The sequence below is a fragment of the Aythya fuligula genome, chromosome 6 (genome assembly GCF_009819795.1).
Source record: "Aythya fuligula isolate bAytFul2 chromosome 6, bAytFul2.pri, whole genome shotgun sequence".
Taxonomy (NCBI): domain Eukaryota; kingdom Metazoa; phylum Chordata; class Aves; order Anseriformes; family Anatidae; genus Aythya; species Aythya fuligula.
In genome coordinates, this window is record NC_045564.1 from 34,201,231 (window position 1) to 34,225,789 (window position 24,559).

Genomic DNA, 24,559 nt, shown 5'->3' on the forward strand with positions numbered 1-24,559 from the left:
TCCCTTCCTGAAACATTACAAAGATATACATTCAGGTCTTTGGTTATTGTGACTGATATACAATCAAGACACCAGTGTGATACTAAATTAAATATATATATACATATATAGATAGATAGATATAGATATATAAATATTAATTTATAAATAATTAATTTATATAATATAAATTAATATATTAATGTAATATATATATATATTTATATCTATATTTGTATTTATAAATATAAATATAAATACACTGTGTGTATATATACATATATATATATATACTGTGACAAACATGAGACAAGGATTGCAGATTAAAAATTTCTCCAGAAAGAAGTCCAAAAGTAGGCAGAAACCAGTTTTACTCAGGTTCCTCTATGACAAGGATATTTAAATACAGACAAATGGCTAGCACTAATGATTATAACTTGAAAGTAAAAGACCATAAAATGAGAGCCTGAGCACAAACAAGGTGAGACCTGAAAACCGAAGAATCCTTTAGCAAGTTACAAGAATACCTTTGCTTTTGACTAGAAGGCTGGCTAGTGAGTTGTGAGCTCAAATCCAGCCATCATTCTGCTTTACATGACATAACAATCAATCACAGTTGTCTGTACGATTGGAGTGGTCCCAAATTTTACCAACCCCCTGTAACTATGTGTCTATTAAGTACCATTCAAGGTGCATAAAGCTTGAATAATAAGCTGCATAAAATTATGTAATTGATGGGATTCCAGACGTGTAGGGAAGAATCTAGGAAATTATTAAGCTGAACCTAGATCAGTAATGGCATGGCACTATAAATATGGTCATCACAAGGGTTTCATATGAAATAAATATGATATAAATCTTTATATCATATTTAAAAGATATGCTAAGATATGCTAAGATATGCCCCTAAGCTTTAGAGAAGACAATCTACAATACTGTACCCTGTTCTGAGCATGACTCTTAAAGAATGTGAATCAACTACAGGAATTTAAGAGGAAATTAGCAAGCATTTTAATAGGTTTAGAAAGCATGACCTACAGAAAAAGAAAGAACGAACTGAGACTGCTTAGTCTAAAAAGGAACAGAGTAAGATGATGAGTGGAAGCACATAAAATTCTTCAAAGACTTAAGAGGCTGATAATATGGAAATGGGAAAAATCTTGTTTTCCATATAAATAACAAGTGGGCCAAGGATTAAAGGCTTAAACTGGAGCAAGATGACTCAGAAAAGCCAGAAAGAAATCTTAAGGGAGAGTGAGGCACTGAAACGTACCACCTCTGTGAAACTGGGAGTTCACCATTGAAGGTGTCTTGAAGGTCTTTGAAAACAGATAAACAACAGCAGCATCCTATTGTGTTTGATGTTCTTTCCAATGTCATAATTTTATAACTATGAATGAGCTGAATTTCAGTGAATTATAAAATTGAGAGCAAATAATCTGTATTTTACCAATTAATTACATGTATTTTCACGCACTCTTTCCTTGGATGAATTCAATGAAATGGATCTTGATTCTCTTCTTTCCTGATCTCATTTTTCTTTTTCCTTTTAAGAATGGTCATTGATAGCAATATAGTAGACAAAAACCATATATTTCTGTAACTACTGATTTCATGAATGCACCAAGCTTTTTTATCATATAGAGTAAGTATATGAAATACGTGATATAAAGATGAAGCACAATCTGCATCAACAGATGGAAGAAAAAATTCTGGTAGAAGAGAATTGCATGAATAGCACACTTGAAAAACACAGTATAGAAAGACTAATGCCTCACCTTTTCCAGTGGTTTTAACTTGAAAGTTTTGAAAAAAATGTTAACTGAAACATTTGTTTCCCAAATTAATGCCTATTATTTCCTTGAATCTTACTGTAAGAACAGTAGGATAAGCAAGCAACTTCACTATGCCTTTCTGAAATTTACCTCAAAAGAAAATGGTAACTTTGTAAAGAATTTAGAAAAAAAAAATATATATATATATATATATACATATATATATATAAGAAGTTTTACATTGCTTAAAAAGGACTTGACCATCCTTTGTCTTTTTTTTTTTTTTTTTTTTTTTTTTCCAATTTTAATATTGAAAGCTATCTGGAAATTTTAACAAAATGGAATTTAAAAACAGCTTAAACAGATCAAGAACACAGACATTCATCCTCTTTTCCAAGTATGTATCTAGTGATACAATAAAAATACACATAGTAGAGTTTCTACAGCTTAGGAAAGGCTAAGAGTCACTTCTTAATGAAATCTATACTATATGTTTCTGAGTTCATCAAACTTTTATTATATGAAGTTCTGAAAGGTGGAACATAAAAATGAAATTTAAATATCTTTCAAGAACAGTTTTTTCCTTCCTATTAACATCTAAAAGAGTTCAAGTGCAATATATCAGCACAACTTATTTTGAAGGATGTTCCAACAGAAAGTAGGAAGAAGTGTATGGAAATATATAATTTATATTGACTTTCTATTTGAATAATGAAGCCCTATAGCATACTTTCAGTTCAATCGATACAATTTTAAAAGTGAATGAAACATTTATTCTTTGGGAAGTCAGTAATGTAACGGTACATGTCAGAACAGTAAAAGCAAACTAGTTGAAAACATGAAATATGGAAAGCGAAGAAACTCTGAAGGAGAAAAACAGTACAGCATTTAAAGCCCTCAAGAACTGAAGAGAACATATGCAGAAATAAGAGAAAACAGGGGAATAGAAGAGAATGGCATTGCAAGAGACATTAACAGAGAACCTTAAAAAAATGCTCAAATTAATATTTCTATTTACTTATTTTTCTATAACTCATTCTATTACCCCAGTTACTCATTAGATTCCTCTGGCAAACAGACTTTTTGATTCTGATATGCCACGTAAAAAAAAAGGGGGGGGGGATCATAATAATTGCTGTATTTTCAGTCTATTATTATCCCCATTATATTTTTGATGGACACTCAGCTAAATATTTTGTAAAGTGTCTTAAAAAAATGAAGTGCTGCATACTAATGTTACATGTTACTGCTGTGTACTACAGAACTGCTTGTCTATATATAGGAAAGTGCTGTTTTAGATACCAAAAAAAAATGTAGCTAAGGGCAAGGTAATAATTTTCTTCTGAACATTTTTTCTCCTGGATGAATGATTATTGGTTACTGCTCTAACATAATACACTTATACTCCGAGTTTAAGTCATTTACAAACAAATATGGCTATTCTAAGACTTACTTTATATCAACTGGCAATATTGAAGACTTCGGACATTACTGGGGACTGTTGACCTTCACAAAATCACTTGCAACTCTAGTTGTAGTAGACAACTCTAAGCCTTCGTTTTATGTTTTTGTAAGAACTCATGCACAGAGATATAAATTGTATGGACATTTTGAGACTTACAAATGCACAGATGAGACCAAAATTGGGCTCACTTGACTAGTTTACTAAAGTGCTCTTCACACAGTCAGCAACTAATGTATCAGAGGTTGTATCCTTTGGAGTATTTACCATACCCTTAAATGAAAGAAACTGAAAGGGGTCAAAACTTCATTATTAATTGTAAAAGTATATGACACTTTTAATACAGAATAATTTTGTTGCTGTTTTGATGGCATTAGAATATAATCTTTACACCTTTAAAGAAACATATCATCTTTCTTTAAACCAGCTGACATCCTCAGTCTCAGATCATATATTTAATATTAAATTCATTGATAAGATGTGAAAAGTCAATTTGTAACTTTATATTCCTGCTTACATGACTAAATATTAAACAGAAATACCACATGGCCCTAAGAAAAGCTAAGAAGCCTTACTCTGTCTCAATTTTCTTACTTTTCAGCACAAGTGAGTCTATTTCATTTTTTCTTTTTCTAATTTTTATTTTTCCCTTAGTTTTCAAATACTGCTAATTTGGTTTAATTTAAAGTTACTTTCAAGCATTCCTCTACAACGATTACGTCATTTTATAACATTTTTAATCCTTTTTTTTTTGTAGAATCCAGTAAGAATGTGTGGTTTTTTGAATGCTCAGAAATGGCAGTACTAAAATAAAGATTTAAAGCTTTCTTTAAAATAAAGACTGATCAAGAATCAAAAAGGAGTAAAAGTGTCATAAATATCCTGAAAACAGGGAAAGCTTCTGGAACAGAGGGATGCATGGAGAGATATTCTAAGGGATGCCCAAGGACTCTGACCAGTAATGCTCAAGACCAGCAACTCAACGATGAATAAACTCATTTTTAAATCTCATTCTCCTAAACCAGCAGTGATCCCCCTTCTGGAAAAGCAGGTTGAGACCTAGCAAATGTAAGGCTGGAAGGAGGGTGAGTGATTGCAATGATCAAGTACAGCAAAAATTCTAATCTCACCGTTCTTAAACAAAGCCCAGTATGCAAATTCACTATGGGTTGTCATTTACTGTGTCTTGCTACTGGCAGAAAACCACTGCAAAATAATAGAAACAGCATAACTTGAAAGTGGGGAGTGGAGTCATGGCAGGAAGACTGCCTCCTTCTGCAAAAGCAAGCTAGTAAGAGAACTCAAAGTATGTTTTCTGCAATCTTAGTCAACGTTCTTTGATTCTCTAAATATTCTACTCATTTTTCTTTGTATGGTCTCCAAGTGATAAACAAACTGGAACATGGTGAATTCTTTTGTTCACATATGTGTTATTTAAAACAGAAGAAGTAATAATTGCTAAAGATGTTGTCTTTTTGAAACTGTTGGCTTTTTGAGTCTGTATGTAATAAGACAAGGCACTCTGTTGAAGTTAATTGTTTTTATTTACATATTAGAAGACTGATCTTTTACTTCACTTAACCAATCAATACCAAGATGTCACAGACTGATAATTTTATTGAAAATAAATAGAAAATACCCTATATTCATTACATATATTTATATTCGTACACATACATAAACATAAATACAACTCCCCTGCATCAAAATTATACCTAAAAACTGTTTAAAACTCTGAACGACTCAAAAATTATTTGGCATTAGCATTCTATGGGATGTTTTATAAAGAACTAATACTGCATTATTCCTTCATCCTGCATCACGAACAGTGTCACCTTTGATGAGTTTTTCAGATTCCTATCAGCCCTAAATTTTCACTGTCCAAACCTATACTTAATATTAAAAAATGGGGAAAAAATGAACAAACAAAAACCTACCACTAAATGGACATAACAGCTATTAATGTCTGGAACAGTGAACTGAATTCAACTTACCAGTACTAATGCAATTTTCTCCATCCTTACTGAGCTTCCAGCCTTCATAACAGGAGCACTTGACAGTATTTTTATGCTGTTCACATACTTGACTACACTTAAGGTGTTTGGTACAATAATCCATGATTTCACAAGTTTTATTGTCTATACTAAGACTGAATCCTGCAGGGCAGGAACACACAATTCTTCCTCCAGGAACCACAGAACACTGATGGCTACATCCACCATTATTAAGTGAACATTCATCTGAAATAACATGGAAAAATTAAAGTATTAAAGACTGCAAGGGACATCAGTTATATTGTATACTTCTTAAAGACACCGGGTCTAATAAAACATATGAAAAGCCTCTAAGAAAAGCAAACTGAATTTTAAATCTGCTAAACAGCTTTGTATATTTATTTTTAAAATTATCTACATGTAATTTTTAAGTATTCAGCATTGTAGCTTTCCTGCAACCTTTCGAGATTTTAGCATGACAGATGTACAATACATATATATACACATACACACTCATCTTCACAGACTTTCACGCATATTATTTCTTTCACTAAAGAAACAGAGTGTCCATACAGAGTTAGCCCCAGGGTGATCTATAGAGAAACAAACACACATACATTAAAGTACTCCCAAGTACTTCCCTTGCCTCCAAATACTTGGAACTTCTGGGTTTGGGAGGGGCTCAGCTCTTAGTCATTGGGTATCTATATCATAAATGACTGGTTGTCAAAGAAACATGTACAAGTAAGAATTAAAAATAAATAAATAAACAAAAACAAATAAGGATTTATTTATCCTTCTCTTCCATTAACAACTACCAGAGAGTACTATTTCTGCATCATCTGTGTCAATGCTCTCACATTATATTATGCACATAACTGATGATCTGCAAAGCTCTCCTAAATGAATTGGTGGTGATTTGTGAAACCTTTGAAGAATCCGAATTTAAAGCATGGCAGTTGTGTACCGTGGTCTGTAAGAAAATCTGTGATCTCTGAAGCAAAAAAAACAAAACACTAGAATTACTCACAGTACTACTGATAATCACAGAATCAATGGCAGTGCCAAACTGGTCCATTGTTGCACTGGAATCGAGGCTTCACTTTTATTTTTTAATCTATTTGTGTCTTTAGTTATTTTGTTTGATTCTACCAAGTTTTTGAAAGCCCTGTTCACGTGTGGTAAGATTTATAAAACAGTTTGCTAAACAAGAATTATTCCCTTCCCAATTAAAAAAAAAAAAAAAAAAAAAAAGCAATAAAAATGACTTTCTTCTAATAGTCCTATGTTCAGATTTCTTTTTTTTTTTTTAAAAAAAGACAAAAAAAAGGATCAAGCTCTTTAAAATATCTAACATGCAAAGGTGCAGCCTGACAAACCATACATCCTGAATATATTCTTCACCTTATGCTTGGGTTTGTTTTAACACTAAATAATTAACAACAGCTAAAATGCCTGTTGTTGACTAGCACACCATCTAGAAGTTGTAACAATTGTTAAAAGACAAGCTGGGCCCTATATTGTGTCCAACAGGATATAGATGCCATGATTGTCTACTACTAGTAGACAGATGATTGTCCAAATAAAGCAACAGCACAGAAATAATATAAATTATCTTACGCTATATATTCTTTCACCTGGATTTTAAATGATGCACTAACAGGTGACAGTATGGAAAATTTGGGGCTAACACATAATTTTAACATATTCCAGAGGTACAGTGAATTTAACAATCCCTCTAACAGCACAGTCTGCAAACCAACAGAGCAAGACAATGTCTTGCCTTCTCCAGCAGGTTTTGCCCAGCCAGTGAACTCACTCAGCTACGCTAAACAATTAAGGTGACTCAGCGCAGCCCATTGAAGGGTCTCCTGGTGAAGACTGATTCTAGAGAGTGAAAATGCTTGAGAGCATCTTGAAATGATGTTACCATCAGAGAAATGTTAATGCCTTCTAACCATCCTAATAGATTTCTTCATGATCTCCTATACAGCTACTGACAGGATTCCATCAACTCAAGCTTTTGTAATTTGAGAGAACTGCACATTAGGTTCAGTGCTTTCATTTATACCAGAGCCCCTTAAGTTGTTTACCTCCAGAAAATGAAAGACTTACCTATGCAGCTATGTTTCCCCATATTTGGAAAAAAAAAAAAAAATAAAGATAGATAAGGAGAAGAACAGCATGATTTAAATTAAAATAAATAAATAAATAAAAATCCTCACACAGGCTACTGTGATAAAATTTCAGTAAGATTAACATGAGAACTTTTGTTTGAAAGAAAATATTATTACAGACAGTATCAAGGAATCAGGAAAATGTGTCTAAAGCAAATACCACAAAGATCGCCTTCATCAGATCCATCAGGACAATCTCTTCTCCCATTGCAGAGCTTCTCAGGCTGTAGGCAGATGGAGGTATCATTAGCACAAGGGTATTTTGGTGGTCCACACATATAGCCCTCGCAATTATCCTCATCAGACTGATCCTCACAATCAATATCGCCATCACATAGCCACGCTTTGCTAATGCATCTCCCTTGGAGAAAAAAGACACAAAATAAACACAGGAAATCAGACTGGAAGCAAGCTTTGGAAAAAAAAAAAGTCAGTAACATTACAACCCTGACTTTTTCTGTGCTGAATATAAATGCTTACAGGCAGGACATATCTGCATAATGTCAGTTAAATATTCGAAATAGTACTGGTTTTTATTATTTATTTATTTATTTATTTATTTATTTATTTATTTATTTACTTCAGCTTTTCTTCTTCTCTCCTCATTTATCTTCTAGTCCAACAGCCTTCCATAGGAGCAATGTTTCAAGATATAACATTCTATTTATGTGGGTTTGGGGAACAAAATCTTTCTAGGAAGTATAAACAATACATTCCCAGAACACAACAGAGAAATGATTATCTTTTACACAGAATAACTGTAACAGATGAAACATCTGACAGGATTTTAGTATTACCAAAGCAGTGTTCAGATCTTTCAGTCTTTAAAAGGAAAAAAACACAACAACAAAACAGAAAAAAAACCAACACCTCTGTGCTGACAACTAATATTTAGAGATGCAAGACAGCCTTTTGACTGAGAATGTGGTAATGATCTTAAAAAAAACATACAGGTATTAACCTAGAATCACTGAAGCCAGGGTTTGTAACAGGTAAAGAATAACAGACAGTGAATGTATATATGCACATACCTGTGTATATATGTGTGCACGTGCGCATAGTCACGTCCCAAACTGTATTTTTGAACTCAAGCATAAGCTTGTTACTTGCTAGCTACAACCAGAAAAAAAAGCTGGTTTTAAATTTTGGTAACACCTGGACTGAAAAAATTTGATATGGACTTATTTCTCCAATTAATATGGAGACGTCAAATAGAACTGATTAAGAAGCTGATCTTGCACTGTGCTTCTGCCTATAAACTACTTAGAGAGGCTGTCTGGAATGGGAAAGAAGATCCTGGAAGCATGAAAACAACTGAGAACAATGCCTGTGGATGCCCAGCTAATGGCTGGTCATGATCAAGACATAATGCAAGACTGGTAACTGCAAACTGCTGCATAGCATGAACTCACGTGAATTTTTGTTCAGCCTTCCCAGTTTGGCAACCATATCTCCAACAGAAAATTGAGACTGAATATGACATTGTGGGGGAAGCAAGCGAGTGAAATAATCAGCTAGAATAAAATTCTCATCCCATTAAATGCACCCCAGTACCTGGTCCACTACAGGCCATCAGTTACTCTGTGTTACAAATGACATGGTCCCATATAAAAACACCTTGAAAGAAATTCTGTAGCGCTGTCTACAAAGTATAGCACCCATCCCTAACTGTCATTCTACTATCTGCCATAACACAGTAGCTGATTTTTTTAAAAAAGAATTGTTTGCTGGTTAGCTTAAGATGAAAATAATGGTTCCTGTTTGTTGTCACCTTCTTTCAGTGGCAGAGGTACCATCTTCACAGAATGATACAATACTTTGGTAAAAGAAAAAAGAAAAAATATGTTTCTGCAGCATCCCACAAAGCTGCTTTCACTTTCGGTGAACAACAAAAAGAATTGAAATTTCAGGATCACAGTACAAAGAATGTGGTTTAAACAACAGAACATAATTTTACCAGTACAAAATCACATGAAAATTTAAACAGGGAGAGATGTTTCTACTTTTTCAGTAATGGTCAAAGTTCCAAACACCCTACCAAGGTGTCAAAGTCCCAGATATCCAAAAAAGAAAGGAATGAACAGACACAAGTAAATAAAGCTGTACTCATAACATGTACACTGTCTATTCTCACATGCAATCAAAATTGCTTCAAAACATGCCTATATTCATTATTATCTTGAAATGAACATTGATTTTATACATTATTCTAACACAGCAGTAGAATGAAAGCTAAAGGAAGACATGAATACTGAGCAAATGCCAGGTCCCAAAGTAAATTGATGTTGCTTCTAGTAGAGAAGCAATCTGTTTTTCTTTCTTTTTTTTTTTTTCTTTAATCTTTTATACATACAAATGTTTACAGAGCAAATCAGTTTGCCTACCTTTCTCTTACCTTAATGAAGATATATTTTAAACTAAATGATTTAGCTACCACTATGACAGCTATGACATGTTCTTAAGTAGAATATACTTACAAGGAATTAATCTTTGACAGAATTCTAAAGAGACAGACCTAATGAAATATTATGACTCTCTTGAAATCATTACTTCAAATTCACTCAATTATTTTTGCTGTACTGCCCCTTACTGAATCTTACATTTTTGGTTTCTAGAAACCATTTCTATAAAATTCTATGATAAGTTAATTGCCTGAATGGATATATCTTTTCTTTGCCACACCTCGTTAGCGTAATACAGAAAAAATAAATGTAAAGTAGTACATCAGAAGTTCTGAACCAAGAACTACGGGTAAAAGACTCATTCAAGTGCTTCTCCAGCTTTCCAGCTTTTTTTTTTTTTTTTTTTTTTTCCCCATTTTATACAACTGTTAGCAAGTACAACAGAGAATTAACTTTTTACACACCATTCAGTCTTTGTCAGTCTACCGAACCCAGGGAGTTTTTGGATTGATGATCTATTAAACTGTAGGAAAGATGCTTTGATGGACAGTTAATTGCATTCATTTTCCTCTTAGTGTTGCTCCTAACTGCTGAAAGCTGTAATGCCTTCCTAACTTATGGAATGGACCCAAACTCATTCACTCAAAAACGCATATGTTCTAAACTTACATGGTCAACAAAATGCAGCAACTATGCCAGTCAGTCAACGATCTTACTTGCTTTGTAGTACACACTTGAGACTTTCTTAAACTAATTTCTTAAACTAATTTCTGCTATTTAAAAGCTTTTTGTTCAAAGCAGATGCTTATAAATATCTCCTGGATGAGACAAAAGAAAATTTTTTCTCATCTACTCATCCCATATCACAATCTTCCATTTTGACTCTTATATTCTGTATTCAGACAGTATTATTTACTGTTGTCCTTCTCTTCCAACATCACTGTAATGATCACCAACTGGTTACTTCCTCTCTGTGTACATTCCTTATTTTTCCACTCAAATAAATCCTACTTCTTCCTTCATTTTTTTTCCTCTGGTGTATTATTAACACATGGGGAAAAAAATGTACAAAATGATAGCCCACGGGATAGCATTAAAAATGGTAAGCTACAGAATTAACTGCTTCTTCAACAAAATACAAAAAGCCCTAAGCATGAAAAATGTACAATATAGTTCAGATATATTGCTTACTAAACTGAAGTATTCATGACTTTCTTACATTTGTCTTCAAAGAAGTACTTGAATACTACTATCATTAGAGCAATTTTTAAGTGAGATTGCACAGATTTTAGTTTTGGTCCAATCTGCAAGTAGGAAACAGAATAAAAAGTTTAGATTTTTGCAGTACATAAATCTGAGTTGAGGTACATACCTGTAAAAAATTGTAGGACAGAATCTGAATTTAGAATAGTTAGTTTAATTTTAGCTTAATCTAATTTAGCCTAAACTAACTTAGAAGTAGTCTAATTTAATTTAAAAGCAGAAAGTGGACTAGAAGCAGCCCAACAGCAGTTAATCTAAGGTAGTTAATGTACCTCCTACACTACTGCTGCTCAGAACTCTAACTTTGTTTATCACATCTCCACAAACAACTGCATGATGTTCCAGCAAAAACGAGAAATGTCAATCTGAAATCCGTTAATGTAAATTAACAGATTAATTTACCCTTCTTTTGAAGCAAACCTATTATATTTTGAATTAGTAAATTGGACACTACCACCTAGGGAAAAATTAGCCCACTTCTCTTAGTATGAAAGATTCTCACAAGTGTGAAGAGCTAGACATTATAATTTCTTTAAAATAATCCACAGAGAAAATGATGTTCTGAAACCTGAGAGAATCATGAGAGGATTATGACATAAACTATTTCTCATAACACCATTAATATTCATTTGTCCCACCATCCAGAATTAAATTGAAAAGTAACTAAATAAAAATTTGATTTTGCAGCTTCTTGTTACAAAGTATTACTAACATTTCTCCTCTGGAACAGCAATTTTGCTCCTTCCAGGACTGGTGGAAGGAAAACGATGAAAAAAAAGTTATTGATAGAACTGTCAGAACTGATTCCAATAGTGATGGTTCCACACCACCACCAAGCATGATCAAGTTTTCCTATAAATGAAAGCCATATATCCTTAAATTCAGCAAATGTTTGATGAAAATACATTTTTTTGCTGCCAGAGAATCCACATTTCATCCTCCATACCACAAACTGACTGAGACATTACACTCATTGCACATGATTATAAACATGGTTAAATGTATAATGAGGAAGAATAGTTTGAAACTATTTTAGCTTCAGAAAATAAGATATTATACTTCATAAGGAAGTGCCTTTCTTCTTTCAGGGTTCTCATCAGGCTATTTTAGGGAAAAGACTATTCTGTTAAAAGAAAATAATCCTGTTTCATATTTTTTATTTTCATATTTATTCAGATGTTATGATTTCTGTAACTTTAAAAGCCAAGTAGCAGCAAGCAACCAAGCATTTCTAAGACATCCTGAAGTATTAAAAAATTATTAAAGAATAACTCTGTTCATACTGTAGATTTGAATAAGTATTTTACTATATCCATACACATTTGCAAATACTCTTAGTCAGAGTTCACATAACTAATTTGCAACATTTATCATGCTCAGCTATAACACAGACACTAGGACATGCTCTTCTTTCCATTACTAATGGCAGCTACAATTACTACTAATTATATATATTGCAATTTAAATTTTATTTTTAAAAGTTATTTTACCGCCTATATTTCATTAAGCTTTGAAATAAATTGAAAAAATGATTAATACAATTATGATCTATATACATTTCATATTCCTTTTAAGTGTGATTTTGCAAAATATCCTAATGTAAACATTAGCTAGTCATATTCTTTTCAGATTTTTAAAGCAAGTAGCAAGACTAGATATTAAGCATTCTCGGTGAATACATTTTTCTTTCAACGTTGTCATTATAATTTCCAATGCTGTAGTTCTAATTCTTTGAAGTCTTCTAACTAATTACTTTATATAATTTCAATGAAATCACTTGTAGTGCCGAAGACAGAAAATGGAAGAAAATACTTGGAATTTAAATCATTATTAAATGCTACATTTATATATTTGTTTTAATGTACTATCAAGAGAACAGTCACAGCTTTACATAATCTCAAAATCCATCCATTTTATATCATAAATCAGAAAACAGATTAGGGAAGCATATTCATGCTATTCTGGTACGCGTAACCTCAGTAGCATTAAACACTAAAACCACTATTCACATAGTACCTTTATGACCAAGTCACATGCAGAAACACAAACACAGTATAAGTGAGAGCAAAACATATTTGTGAATATATACCTGTACTCTTGCAGGAGAACTTTGTTTTTTCATCACACAGTCGTATGGTTCCATTACAGCCTTTTTCATCACTACCATCTTCACAGTCCTTTTCTCCATCACAGCGCCACAACTCAGGAACACAATTCCCATCAGGACTGCATTGAAATTCCTTCCCATTGCATCTTCCAGGAGAGGGAGTTTCTTAGAAAAATGAAAACACCTATTTCAGAGAGCGACTTAAGTCCCAATGTAATGTGGTATTGTATAAAAAGAGATGGGCGTGAACAAGGGAGGCAAATGAATAGTACCAGATCAGTTATTTTAATACACATAAATAATAATACATTTTCAAATATATAAAAATTAAGAATTTATGTACAACAATCCTGCTAATCCATCTGTTTGTATGAGGTCTGGAGATAGAATGCAGGATCATCAAAAGGACCAATAAAATCAAGTACAATTATTTTGTTGTGGGAAAATCTCTATGATTGATCACTATGATAGAAAACTATGAGAGAAAAATACATTAGCTTCCTTTTATCAGTTTATTCTTTATCCTTTGCCACAAGCATGGTCCCCTTCCTTCCCCACCCAAATATACACAAAGTATGACATTTGATGGTGACTGTAGTTTGTTAAAACATTTCTATGCTTCAGCAATACTATCAGAAATTAATATTGGCGTTATAAACTTAACACCATAATTTGTAGTGTGTTTATTGCTAGTTAGGGACTTCTTCACTGCTTCATTGCTATTGGAAATACAAGAGAAATACAGTATGTAGCTTAACTAGGGTCCTTTGTTTGAATGTAAATTAAAAAAAAAATAATTCAAAAATGTAAATTCAATCCTTTGAATGTATAATAATACATTCTCTGTATTTACCAGTAATAAAATATGGGAAGAAGAAAATAGCTACCTTCCTTGGTGCAGTTTGTTTTTGTTTCATCACTAAAGTCTCCACAGTCATTGTCACCATCGCATGCCCAATGGCTTGGGATACATCTGCCGTTATAGCACCTGAACTGATCAGCAGAACATGAATGAATACAGCCCAGTTCATCACTTCCATCGCCACAGTCATCATCTGCAAATATTAATTTTTATTTTTTTTAATTTTAAAAGATACAAAATCTGAGTAAAAGATGTCAGGAGAAACAAACTATTTCTGAAAATGAGAAAAAATAAAGTGTGGTAAATAAAATAGTCTGTTTGTTAACTCCCCACAAGAGTACAGTAAACTTATTTCTAATACACAGAATTAGAGAATATCTTGAGTTGGAGGACACCAATAAAGATCATCAAGTCCAACTCCTGATTCCACACAGGACTACCCAAAAATCAGACCCTATATCTGAGAGTGTTGTACAAATGCTTCTTGAACTTCAGCAGGCTCAGTGCCATGACCACTTTCCAGGGGAGCCTGTTCAGGGCCCAACAACCCTGTCTGGGTGCAGAACCTTCCCCTAACCCCCAGCCTGCCCCTCCCCTGTCCCAGCTCCATGCCGTTCCCTCAGGTCCTGTCACTGTCCCCAGTGAGCAGAGCTCAGCGCCTGCTCCTCCACTCCCCTCGTGAGGGAGACTACCATGAGGCCTCCCCTCAGCCTGCTCTGCTCTGGCTGAACAAACCAAAGGACCTCAGCTGCTCCTCATACAGACATACAGAGCTTCACCTCTAAACCCTTCACTGTTTTCACAGCCCTCATTTGGACGTACTCTACTAGTTTTATGTCCTTTTTATGCTGTGGTGCCCAAAACTGCACACAGTACGTGAGGGGAGGCCGCACCAGCGCACCCCAAGATAAGGTTGACCATTTTGGCTGTCAGGGCATGCTGTTGACTCTTCTTCAACTTGCCATCCACCAGAACCCCTAGATCCTCTTCCATAGGGCTGCTCTCCAGCCGCCAGTCCCCCAGCTTGTACATGCAGCCAGGGTTGCCCCTTCCGAGGTGCAGAATCTGGAACTTTCTCTTGCGGAACTTCATGCAGTTGATGACTGCCCAGCATTCTAGCCTGTCAAGATCTCTGCAAGGCCTACGTGTGCAGGAACATGTAGTTCCTTAACTCTGTCTCTTACCCCTCTGTCATTTTGGATAGTCTAAGCCCCTTACACTTATTCACACTTAGCTATCCAGTCAGAGATACCAGTAAAGTGTTAGGGGGCTGTAGATTTTCTTCATTTCTTTAGGCACATAACTACAGATGCTCCCAAATGAAACAATTTTGTTTTATTCTCAGTGATTCCTTAAGTTAGACAGTTAAACACATGTCTAAGCAAGCAAGCATAGAACCGTATATAAGTCAAAATGAAAGTCTGATGTCAACAATTATTTGTAACAGTATTATTTTTTTTCTTCTATGCACTTGCAACAGTGAGAGGTAGAGCAAGATAGCAACATGTAAGTAAGGGTGAAATGTAGTTTCTCATTACTTTAACGTTGTAGTCTTTACAACAATTGTAAGACAGTTCCTGTAATTTGATTGTGATCACCAAGAGAGGGAAAAAATAAGTATGTTAGATAAACACTAAAGGGTTTCCTTATACAGAACTTCAGCAAGCACACTGTGATAATTTGGGGGATTTTGTCCATTTACAGCTATGAATTCCAGTCAGCTTCATAAAATTATAGTAATATCAAATTATGTGGTGGATGAAGAACCAACCCAATGTTGTTAGAACTGGCATGGTATCCCTCCCACATCACAAGCTCTGGAAAAATATTCACGTGAATAGCTGTCATTCAGATATATTCTCTTTAGGACAAAAGAAGTAACTATATCATAAAGTCTTCCTGACCTTCCCTCTTTGTTGCTGTTTGTTTGTTGTTGTTTGTGGGCAAGTGGAACTTGCCCACAAACAACAAATTACGTATTTTGTTACTGGAACAGCTTTGTTTTCTGAAAGTAGAAAATACTTTTATAAACAATATTTTGTTTTTGCTTTTGTTTTTAAATAATTGAAGATTGCATCATAATTCAATTTACATAGTACACTATTTGCAACTATCACCATATCCTACTGCACTGTTTCCTGAATATTCCTTCAATTTTGCTGCTTTCTATATTAGGTCAATGATTTAGAACAACTATACTTATTCTCTGAACCAGTTGCAAGACAAACTGGTAATATTAGTCTCATAAGAAAAGAATGAATACCAAAGTAAGATCTACCCTACTCATTTCAGGTTAAGAACACTCAATACTTGCCTGAATCACAGAGCCATTTGCTGCTAATGCATCTTCCGTTTTTGCAAATAAATTGAGTTAATGGTTCACATGTTGGGAATTCTGTGAAAGTGTTCAAAAACAAAAATTATTTAATGTACATCATCTTCAGTGAGATTCTTTCACCCTTCTGCATGCATAAATTACACAAGTCGAATACATTATAAAAACATCTGCACTTGCCTGAGGCAATTTGAAAAGGAGGAAAAAGTGAGAAAAAAAATAAAGGGGGGGGGGGGGGGAGAAAAGGCTTTTAACAATAAACACCATCCAATACCTATCCTTCATCAATGTGGACCACTGAAGTGTATTATTCTGTGTCATATGTCATGGTCCTATACTCCCATGAGACCAGGCCTGTCTTTGCCATTAGTTTTATGACTGATACAAACTGAGTTTTCAGCATTTTTATTTATATATAAAAGGTTCCTCAATTGCAATAATTGCCAGTAAAGGACAGGAAATAGAAGACTATAAAATTAGAAGGTTAAGTACAAAGTAAAAGAACAGTCAAGAAATAAAAGTAACTGCACAATGACATAATAGAATGCAAAATTAAAATGTCAGTATTTACAATCATTTCCTACGTGTATTCCTGTAAAAAAAAAAAAAAAGTAGAAAACAGACATCATTCATAGAGAGTCATCTCTATGCTCATTACAATGAACGTTGTTTTTAAGATTGTCTACTATGCTTTTGCATAAAATGAGTTTTTTCAGATTTCTTTTTCTTCTAAAACCAATGACATAGCTAGGTATGCACATTCATACTATTTACATGTTAAATTGTGCTTGTATCCATTCCATTTGGAAAATACGAGAGCCACCTTACAAAACCTACATATTCATGAGAAATAATTGGGAATTTTAACTTGATTCAAAACGAGTGTGGATGAGCCTAAACTCTCTGTAGAGACGTTAAAGAGAGTAAGATGCTTCTCAGAAAGTGTTAGATACCTAACACAAACCATAGACAATGGTTTAGTTGAGCTGATTGTAGCTGAATATATGGGAAAGATACCTCTTTTCTATGAACTGCCTGTAGGGATGGTTTTTACATATGCAGAACTCTAGTATGATTTTTTGGTGCCTATGAATTCCTTCTGAGCAGCTTTTGGTACCAGCAATAAACACTGGAGGTGTATAAGCAAAGCACTTGACAATCATCATTTCTGCAGACATGGAGCTTATGCCCAAGCCTGGCTCAATGTGCATCATGGTGTTCTGGGTATTACCAATCCACTTGAACATCTAAAGTTAAGTTCTTCCTTCACTGAGGAATTTCTCGTTGGAAGTTCCTACAAAGAACATCCTAAATGCAACAGAAAGTAACATCTGAAATGAGGCATAGCCCTGTCAGCTACAACAAAGCTGCCAAACTACAGCAAATCACCAAGTGGAATCCTCATTAGGTGTCTCCAGCTACATTAGATTGTTCTAGTGTTTTTACAACTGAGCTGAAATAAAGCTAAACTTCACAAAGATTTTGAGAATCATATAATCACTAAGTAGTGAATCATTTTTGTGATTTTTTTTAAACATGCTACATAAACATAGCATTTTTTTACAACAAGAAGTGAAATATTTATTCAATGAGTCTCTGACTTAGATTTGCTGTCTTTTGCTGTCTTTGTTGCAGAAAATGTGCTATAGCTAACACAAAAGCTATTATTTTTATAGCAGCTCAGAGATGGTTTTAGCTTAAAAAATATCACACATAAAGCAACAAACCAGCTACATCAACTAGTAATATTTAGAGATCACCAAGAACATTGTAAGACTAAAGTGATTATTCTTCTGCTTCAACACAAGAAAGAGGTAGGAAGAAAATTTAACACCAGTGACAAAAGTTTGTCAATCACTCTTAGAGTCTTTTGTTGTTGTTAAACAAAACATTTGTTTCTTGGGGGAACACATTACAGTGACAACCAAAAATCTGTTCTGATACAAATAATCTAGATGTTCAAGGCTGATGATGCCTAGCTTAGATGCTTTAAGCAAAGCTGAAAGCATTTTTTTTTTGTATTTTTAGCTGTCCCATTTTTTTTTTCTAAAAATTTAATCCTTATAATAAATGTCATTTTCACCCTTTCCTTATATGAATGCTTGTATAAAGAGACTGAAACTAATCAAAATTACTTGTGATTGCCCTTACACATGCACGCATATCATGTCTCTCAGATCACCACAGTCTTTGCAAGGATGTTTTCCAGTATCTCCAGTATTTAATTCTCAAACCTCTGGACTCTACAGCTCCCTCTTACATCCTGGAGGACAGACACAACACCAACCCTTGCTGTCACCTCCTGAAGCTGACTCACAGTCATCCCTGTGCTGACTGCCCAGCAGACACACAAAACGACACAGGTGCCTCTTGAGCTTACAGGGAACTTTCTGCACAGTGTAGACACCAATCTTATTTCTTTTTGCTATCCAGCTGTTCTGTAAAAGCTCTGTTTCTTTGATGCTTTTTTTGCCTTTTGGTTATTGACTGCAAATAGCATGACAGATAGAAAAATGGACACTAAACACAATCTTAAGTCAGGAGAAAAATAAGGAGGGTCTTCAGGAACACCATGATTCTTAGCAATAGTTGTATTTTAAGAAAAAATGAATTTTGATATTGGCATCACCTTTCCCATCCTGCTCACCAAAGCTATAGACTGGCATAATTATATATAAGTTATACATAACCAATATAAGCCAAAAGTTATTCATAGCTGAAGACTGATGCAGGTAAAAAACTATCTGTAATTGTAACTATTAAATACAAGATGAATTTTAAACTGTTTCATAAAAGAATATTGGAAAGCTAAATATTTTTGATAGTGGCAATGCCTTTACCCATTAGCCATCAAATTGTAAGGCAGAATAAAAAAATCAAATATTTGACATATTTTATAATCAGAGTACTCAGGCATAAATGAACAAAATCCTAAAATATGGCACATAGGTAAAATTTGGCTAAACTGAAAGACAGCAGGTAAAATAATTGTTGATTAAATGATCTGAAGAAATATTCCAGATAAGATGACAGGATATACCATACCAAACATGGGAAGAACTTACAAAGATAATATTAAGATTTATAAATTGACCAAGAACACAAAGTATGGCCAGTCACAGAAACTATTATTGTACCAAGTGCCTTGCTGTACCATTACAGAAAACACCATAATTTCAGAGGCTAAAATTCAGCAAGTCCACTACAATCACCTTCTCTATCTCTGTACACGGCAAGCAACAGATATTACTTGATTTGAAGCATGGCAATTAGAGCCTACCTTAAAGCATTTTCACTCACATAATGCTTTTTTTTTTTTTTTTTTTTTTTTCTGTTTTATCAAATTTCTCATCTATTGATCAGATATCAAGTACTTTCAACATCAAATAACCTTTTTTTCTTAACAAATTGTTAAAAAGTAATGAGAAACAAGACAAGAGAAAACAAGTTAATACTCCATGAAACTATGTACATATAAAATTTTCGAAAGATCTTGAATGCAGTTATAAAAGAAAATAGTGCTGAAAATTACACATGGCCTTAAAAAGTAACAATGTAAACTCAACTAATGGGTATTAGCTGATTGCCAGTCATGAATAATTGAAAATTAAACAAACTTAAAGGATTATGAATCAACAGAATTTACTAACTGGATCGTACTCTATTGATTTTCTGGCAGCTGAGGACCTTGAGATTTATGTTTATGGAGCACAGGGGTATCAGCCACTCTCATTCATACATCTACTCTCTATGTGCTTTTTTCTTGCTTTCCACTGGAAGGGCTTCATTGATATTAAGAGTTTTGCAGAAAAACTGTTATCAGTAACAGAACTCTAACAATGCTGAAAGTTTACATCAGTAAGAATTTTCAAAAGAGAAAAAAAAAAAAAAAGGAAAAAAAATCAACAATAGTGTTTACATAGTTTGATTTTGATTACGAAACAATGTATTTTTGTAACAGTGAGCCAAGTTAGAATATCAAACACATTTGAGAAAAAAATACAGATCTAATTACTAAGTATTCTAACAAATATAATTTATATTTATTTATTTACTTTGTGTACAACCTATTACTTCATGTTTGCATGGTTGATGCTACTAAAATATTCTGTCTCAGCATTCTTTCTCAAAAACTCTTCATAAGTCAGTCCAGAAACATGTCCTATAATATTGCAACACACTTACTAATCCATATTAGTAAGTGGATTGATTTACTAATCCATACTACTAAGTCAAATAATATCATAAATATTACCTTGTAAACAGGTAACACCCTGATACAATATTTTGCAGACAGCTCATTGACCTTTTTGCACTCAGACTCATGGCAGTTACCTGTGACCTGTCAAACAGATGAAGGCAGTCATGCTGACTTATAAAAACTTTAATTGCTTGGAAGCAGCTGATTAGAAAGAGTGCATCTCTCTTTGCAGTATCTCAGTAAAGCAGGAATCATCAGAGCTGCTAATTAGTATCTCATTATATAACCAAGAAAGATTCCATTTTCTGCAAAATACCACATTGATTTATTGACATCAAACTATGCTGAGTGGGCCCAGGTATGTGGCTGAGATAAAGATCAGTTTATGAAGGTGACAGTATTTAATAATGGATTGTAAATTAGAAATGTATTAACTGATCTGCATATTTGGTATTGTAGTTAAAAACTCATTAATAGAATATGCAGTCTTTGTTTGGTTTATTTATTAATCAAATAAATTGTATTTGTTATTTCAGAAAGAGTATCTTCAGTTCATATAAAAAGAAAAAGAAGACCCTCAGACTCTTTCTATGTGTCAGCTTGCATTAAAAGAGAACCTTATATATAGAACTTTCTGTAGAATAACTTTACCTGTTATCAAGAGAAAATTCACTTACCACAGGATGTCATTTCATCAGTTTCATCTCCGCAGTCATCCTCCCTGTCACACAGCCATGATGTTGGAATACAGCGTCCATTCCCACAAGCAAACTGGTCAATTTGACATGTTCTTGCTGTCAAGACAAAACACTCCAAAAATGCAAGGGAAATGGACTAAATCTGTTAGGTCTTTTGGTGCATGACTGTATGTAGAAGTTGCAAATCTCTCCTGGCCTTTCATTTTACTTTGTCTGACTAAACATCATTCACCTCCTTTGATTTCAGAGAAAATTGAGGTAATCTGCAGGACCGTGTTCTACCTCTGTATTGTATAGTTCTTAGTGGTTTCCCTGTGTTGAAGAAAACACTCTTTTACACGTAAATATACAAAACTAGGTGGTAGAAGAGTAGTAATACTTGATAAAATAAGAGTGCTAGAGTTGAAATAAACAAAAAGCAGGGTATGAAATATTCTAGTTTGTAATTTGAATCTTAAGTCTTTTATTTACAAACAGTTTTTCATAAGATAAACAATGATTACTGGGATTCTTATTTACACAGAAAAAATATAGTGTGTATAACATGCCTGGCTTTACTGTTCCTGGAATCTTTGCATTTGCAAATACGAAACTGTAATGATTCATTAAAGTATACGATGTATGTCTTTTCTCTGAAGAAACAAAGATCATTAAATGAAATTATACTATGTAACTACTGAAATGGTTTTGAAAGTTGACGAATATCATCAATCATCAATCTAACATATAAAGCTGACACTATTTATGTGTTTATTCAAAATGTGAACCTGTAACTACAATGCCAGTTATAATGACGCAGACTTTGGTTCCAGATTTAAGCTTTGGAAGTTCATTTATATTTGACTGTACTCTTAAAAAAGACTCATATATTAGAAACCCTAAAAATCAAGAGAGTATTTTTTCATTTGTTATACTCAGTTAACCTTTTTCTTCACAAAAATAGCCCCAAACAAAATAGAATACAAGCTTAAAATAGTTCAAAGAACTATTCTAAATGTGAATAGCATTTGCCAGTGCAAAAATAAAAGGAAAAAGAACACAAAATTCAAGGGATTTTGCACCCAGGGATGCAAAGCATGGTCTTCAAATCAGACTCTTATTCTGCAATCATACAATTGAATATGAAATGATATCAAGATACATTAAGATCTGCAGTAACACTGTAATGGTGACATGGACTTTAGAGGTCTGTATTTGTGCTAAATGTTTTTTAGCCAGATCACACAAATAACAAGCAGTACACAGAAAAGGAAAATTTAAATCAAGCAAACTGAGTTCAGGTACATGCTATCACTGGATTTTAATTTAAAATGGCCATCAGCTTATTGATGTCTGATATTTTGTACATAATGATTGTTTAGCGTACACTACTGACCAGCAGCAACCATCACTTCAAGATTTGGAACTCCATGATTTATTTTAGTGGAATTAGTAAACAATTTTCTTCTTGGTATTTCCTTATAAATCTATTATATAGTTAATAAATTGCAAATGCAAATGAAAACAATTTTCAAGATACCAAAAGGAGATTGAGTAAGAAATTATGGTTTTGTCAGCATAAAATAAAATTTACTCATCACAGCTTGTTAACAAACAATTCTAACTGCCAAAAAAGATTTAGTAGGGACAAGTATGCAACTAAGTAGTGCTTTGACAGTCAACTTATATGGATAGATTAAGTGCTGAATTACTTTGGAAAGCACAGTCAAGCACAAGGATTAAGTGAAACATAATTTGTATTCCAGCCTTAGGTGCATCAACATCTGAATTAATTTAAAATGGCAATAATCAGATTACTAAAAGTAGACTGGTTCAGTTCAGCTCAGAGCAGTCCTGAATAGTTTGTGGAGCTGGAGTTAAGTAAAGTTTTTACCTGCACAGGTTTTATTTGATTCATCTTCATTATTACCACAATCATTAGCTCCATCACAAAGCCATCTCTTGGGAATGCAGCGATTATTTTGGCATTTAAACTGATCGTCAGGACAACTGTGATTGACTGGAAAAAGAAAAACAGAAAAGCATTTCTCCTAAGAAAATGATCAGAAAAGCAGCTGAAAACAGTATATTAAATTGTACTTAATGATGATGTGGTTAGCATGGTTATCATTGCTACAATATAAAAATAGTTCAGCAATGCAGTCAATAAAAATTTTTGAGTACTTAAACATAAATTAAAAAATAAATAGGAAAGAAATTCCTAACACACTGGTGTCAATATGGAAATTATAGTAATTATAGTAATGACTAAATGACAAAAGGTAGTAGCATCTTACACGTACAAATGAAAAGACGTTAAAAGTGAACAGAAAAAAATATTTCCAAAAAAGTGCAAATGCAAGGTGTAGCCTGCATGCCTCTAATATATAATAGATTAGAGCTTCACGTTATTTGAGCTACAGTAGTTAACACCAGCTGAAAATATAATGATAGCTATCCAACAACAGTTCTGTTTCAGGCTACATTTGGTACATGGAAACATGAAGTTGAAGGTTTATCAGAGAATTTAATCACCTGAGAATTTCAATAGGCTTAAAACACAAAGGATACATAAAAGAACTTTTATTGCCCAGCTGGTAACCTAGTAAACCTATACCATATACATGACAGGGTACATGCATGGGAGTATAGCACTCAAATGACCTGGACTGGATGCACATATCCATCACATTTGCTAACAGATGTCATCTCTTGTAATTTGCGTTATATAATACTAAAAGATATTTGCCTAAAATCACCTTGAACTGAACAGGAAATTTTACATATTTTCTTCAGTGTATGCAGGACCTAATTTGGGGTGGAACAGGGCTATATATTTTTTTCAGAATAAAAATAAAAACATTGAAATATAATGGAAAAAGAAGATTAAAACAATTTTTAAAAAGTAATACAGTAAAAATTGATCTAAGGATTTATGTTGCAAAAAGTAACAAAAACTGGTAAATTGTTGGATCCATTGTTTGCCATCAAGCTCACATTTATATTCTGTGTAAATAATATTACAAATATAAAATCCTCAAAGAAATATATATACATTATATATATAAAATTTGACAGTGATTTAGGTATAGATATATGGCAACATGAATAAAAACACCACACGTATCAAGAAAAAGGCAATTTCACAATAGGTTTAAAATGACAAAAGTAAATCTTTCTAGAATTGTACACAATTTTTTTTTTGTTTGCAACTGAATACTTCTCTCACATGAGCCAAGTTTATCAGCAGCCAGATATCACCAAATTTTTATTATGTTACACTAAGGAAATGAACAAATATGGCTCCAACTATCTTAAAATTTAA

At 33.4% G+C, this 24,559-nt stretch overlaps 1 protein-coding gene across 1 annotated transcript in view; it reads right to left on the minus strand.

Moving 5' to 3' along the window:
• LRP1B (LDL receptor related protein 1B) overlaps positions 1-24,559 on the minus strand; it is a 501,801-nt gene that overhangs the window by 204,449 nt on the left and 272,793 nt on the right. The window contains 7 exon segments of the mRNA XM_032190067.1: positions 5,211-5,456; positions 7,548-7,748; positions 13,142-13,324; positions 14,047-14,214; positions 16,336-16,416; positions 21,235-21,351; positions 23,129-23,254. Of these exon segments, the coding sequence (XP_032045958.1) occupies positions 5,211-5,456; positions 7,548-7,748; positions 13,142-13,324; positions 14,047-14,214; positions 16,336-16,416; positions 21,235-21,351; positions 23,129-23,254 (1,122 nt within the window).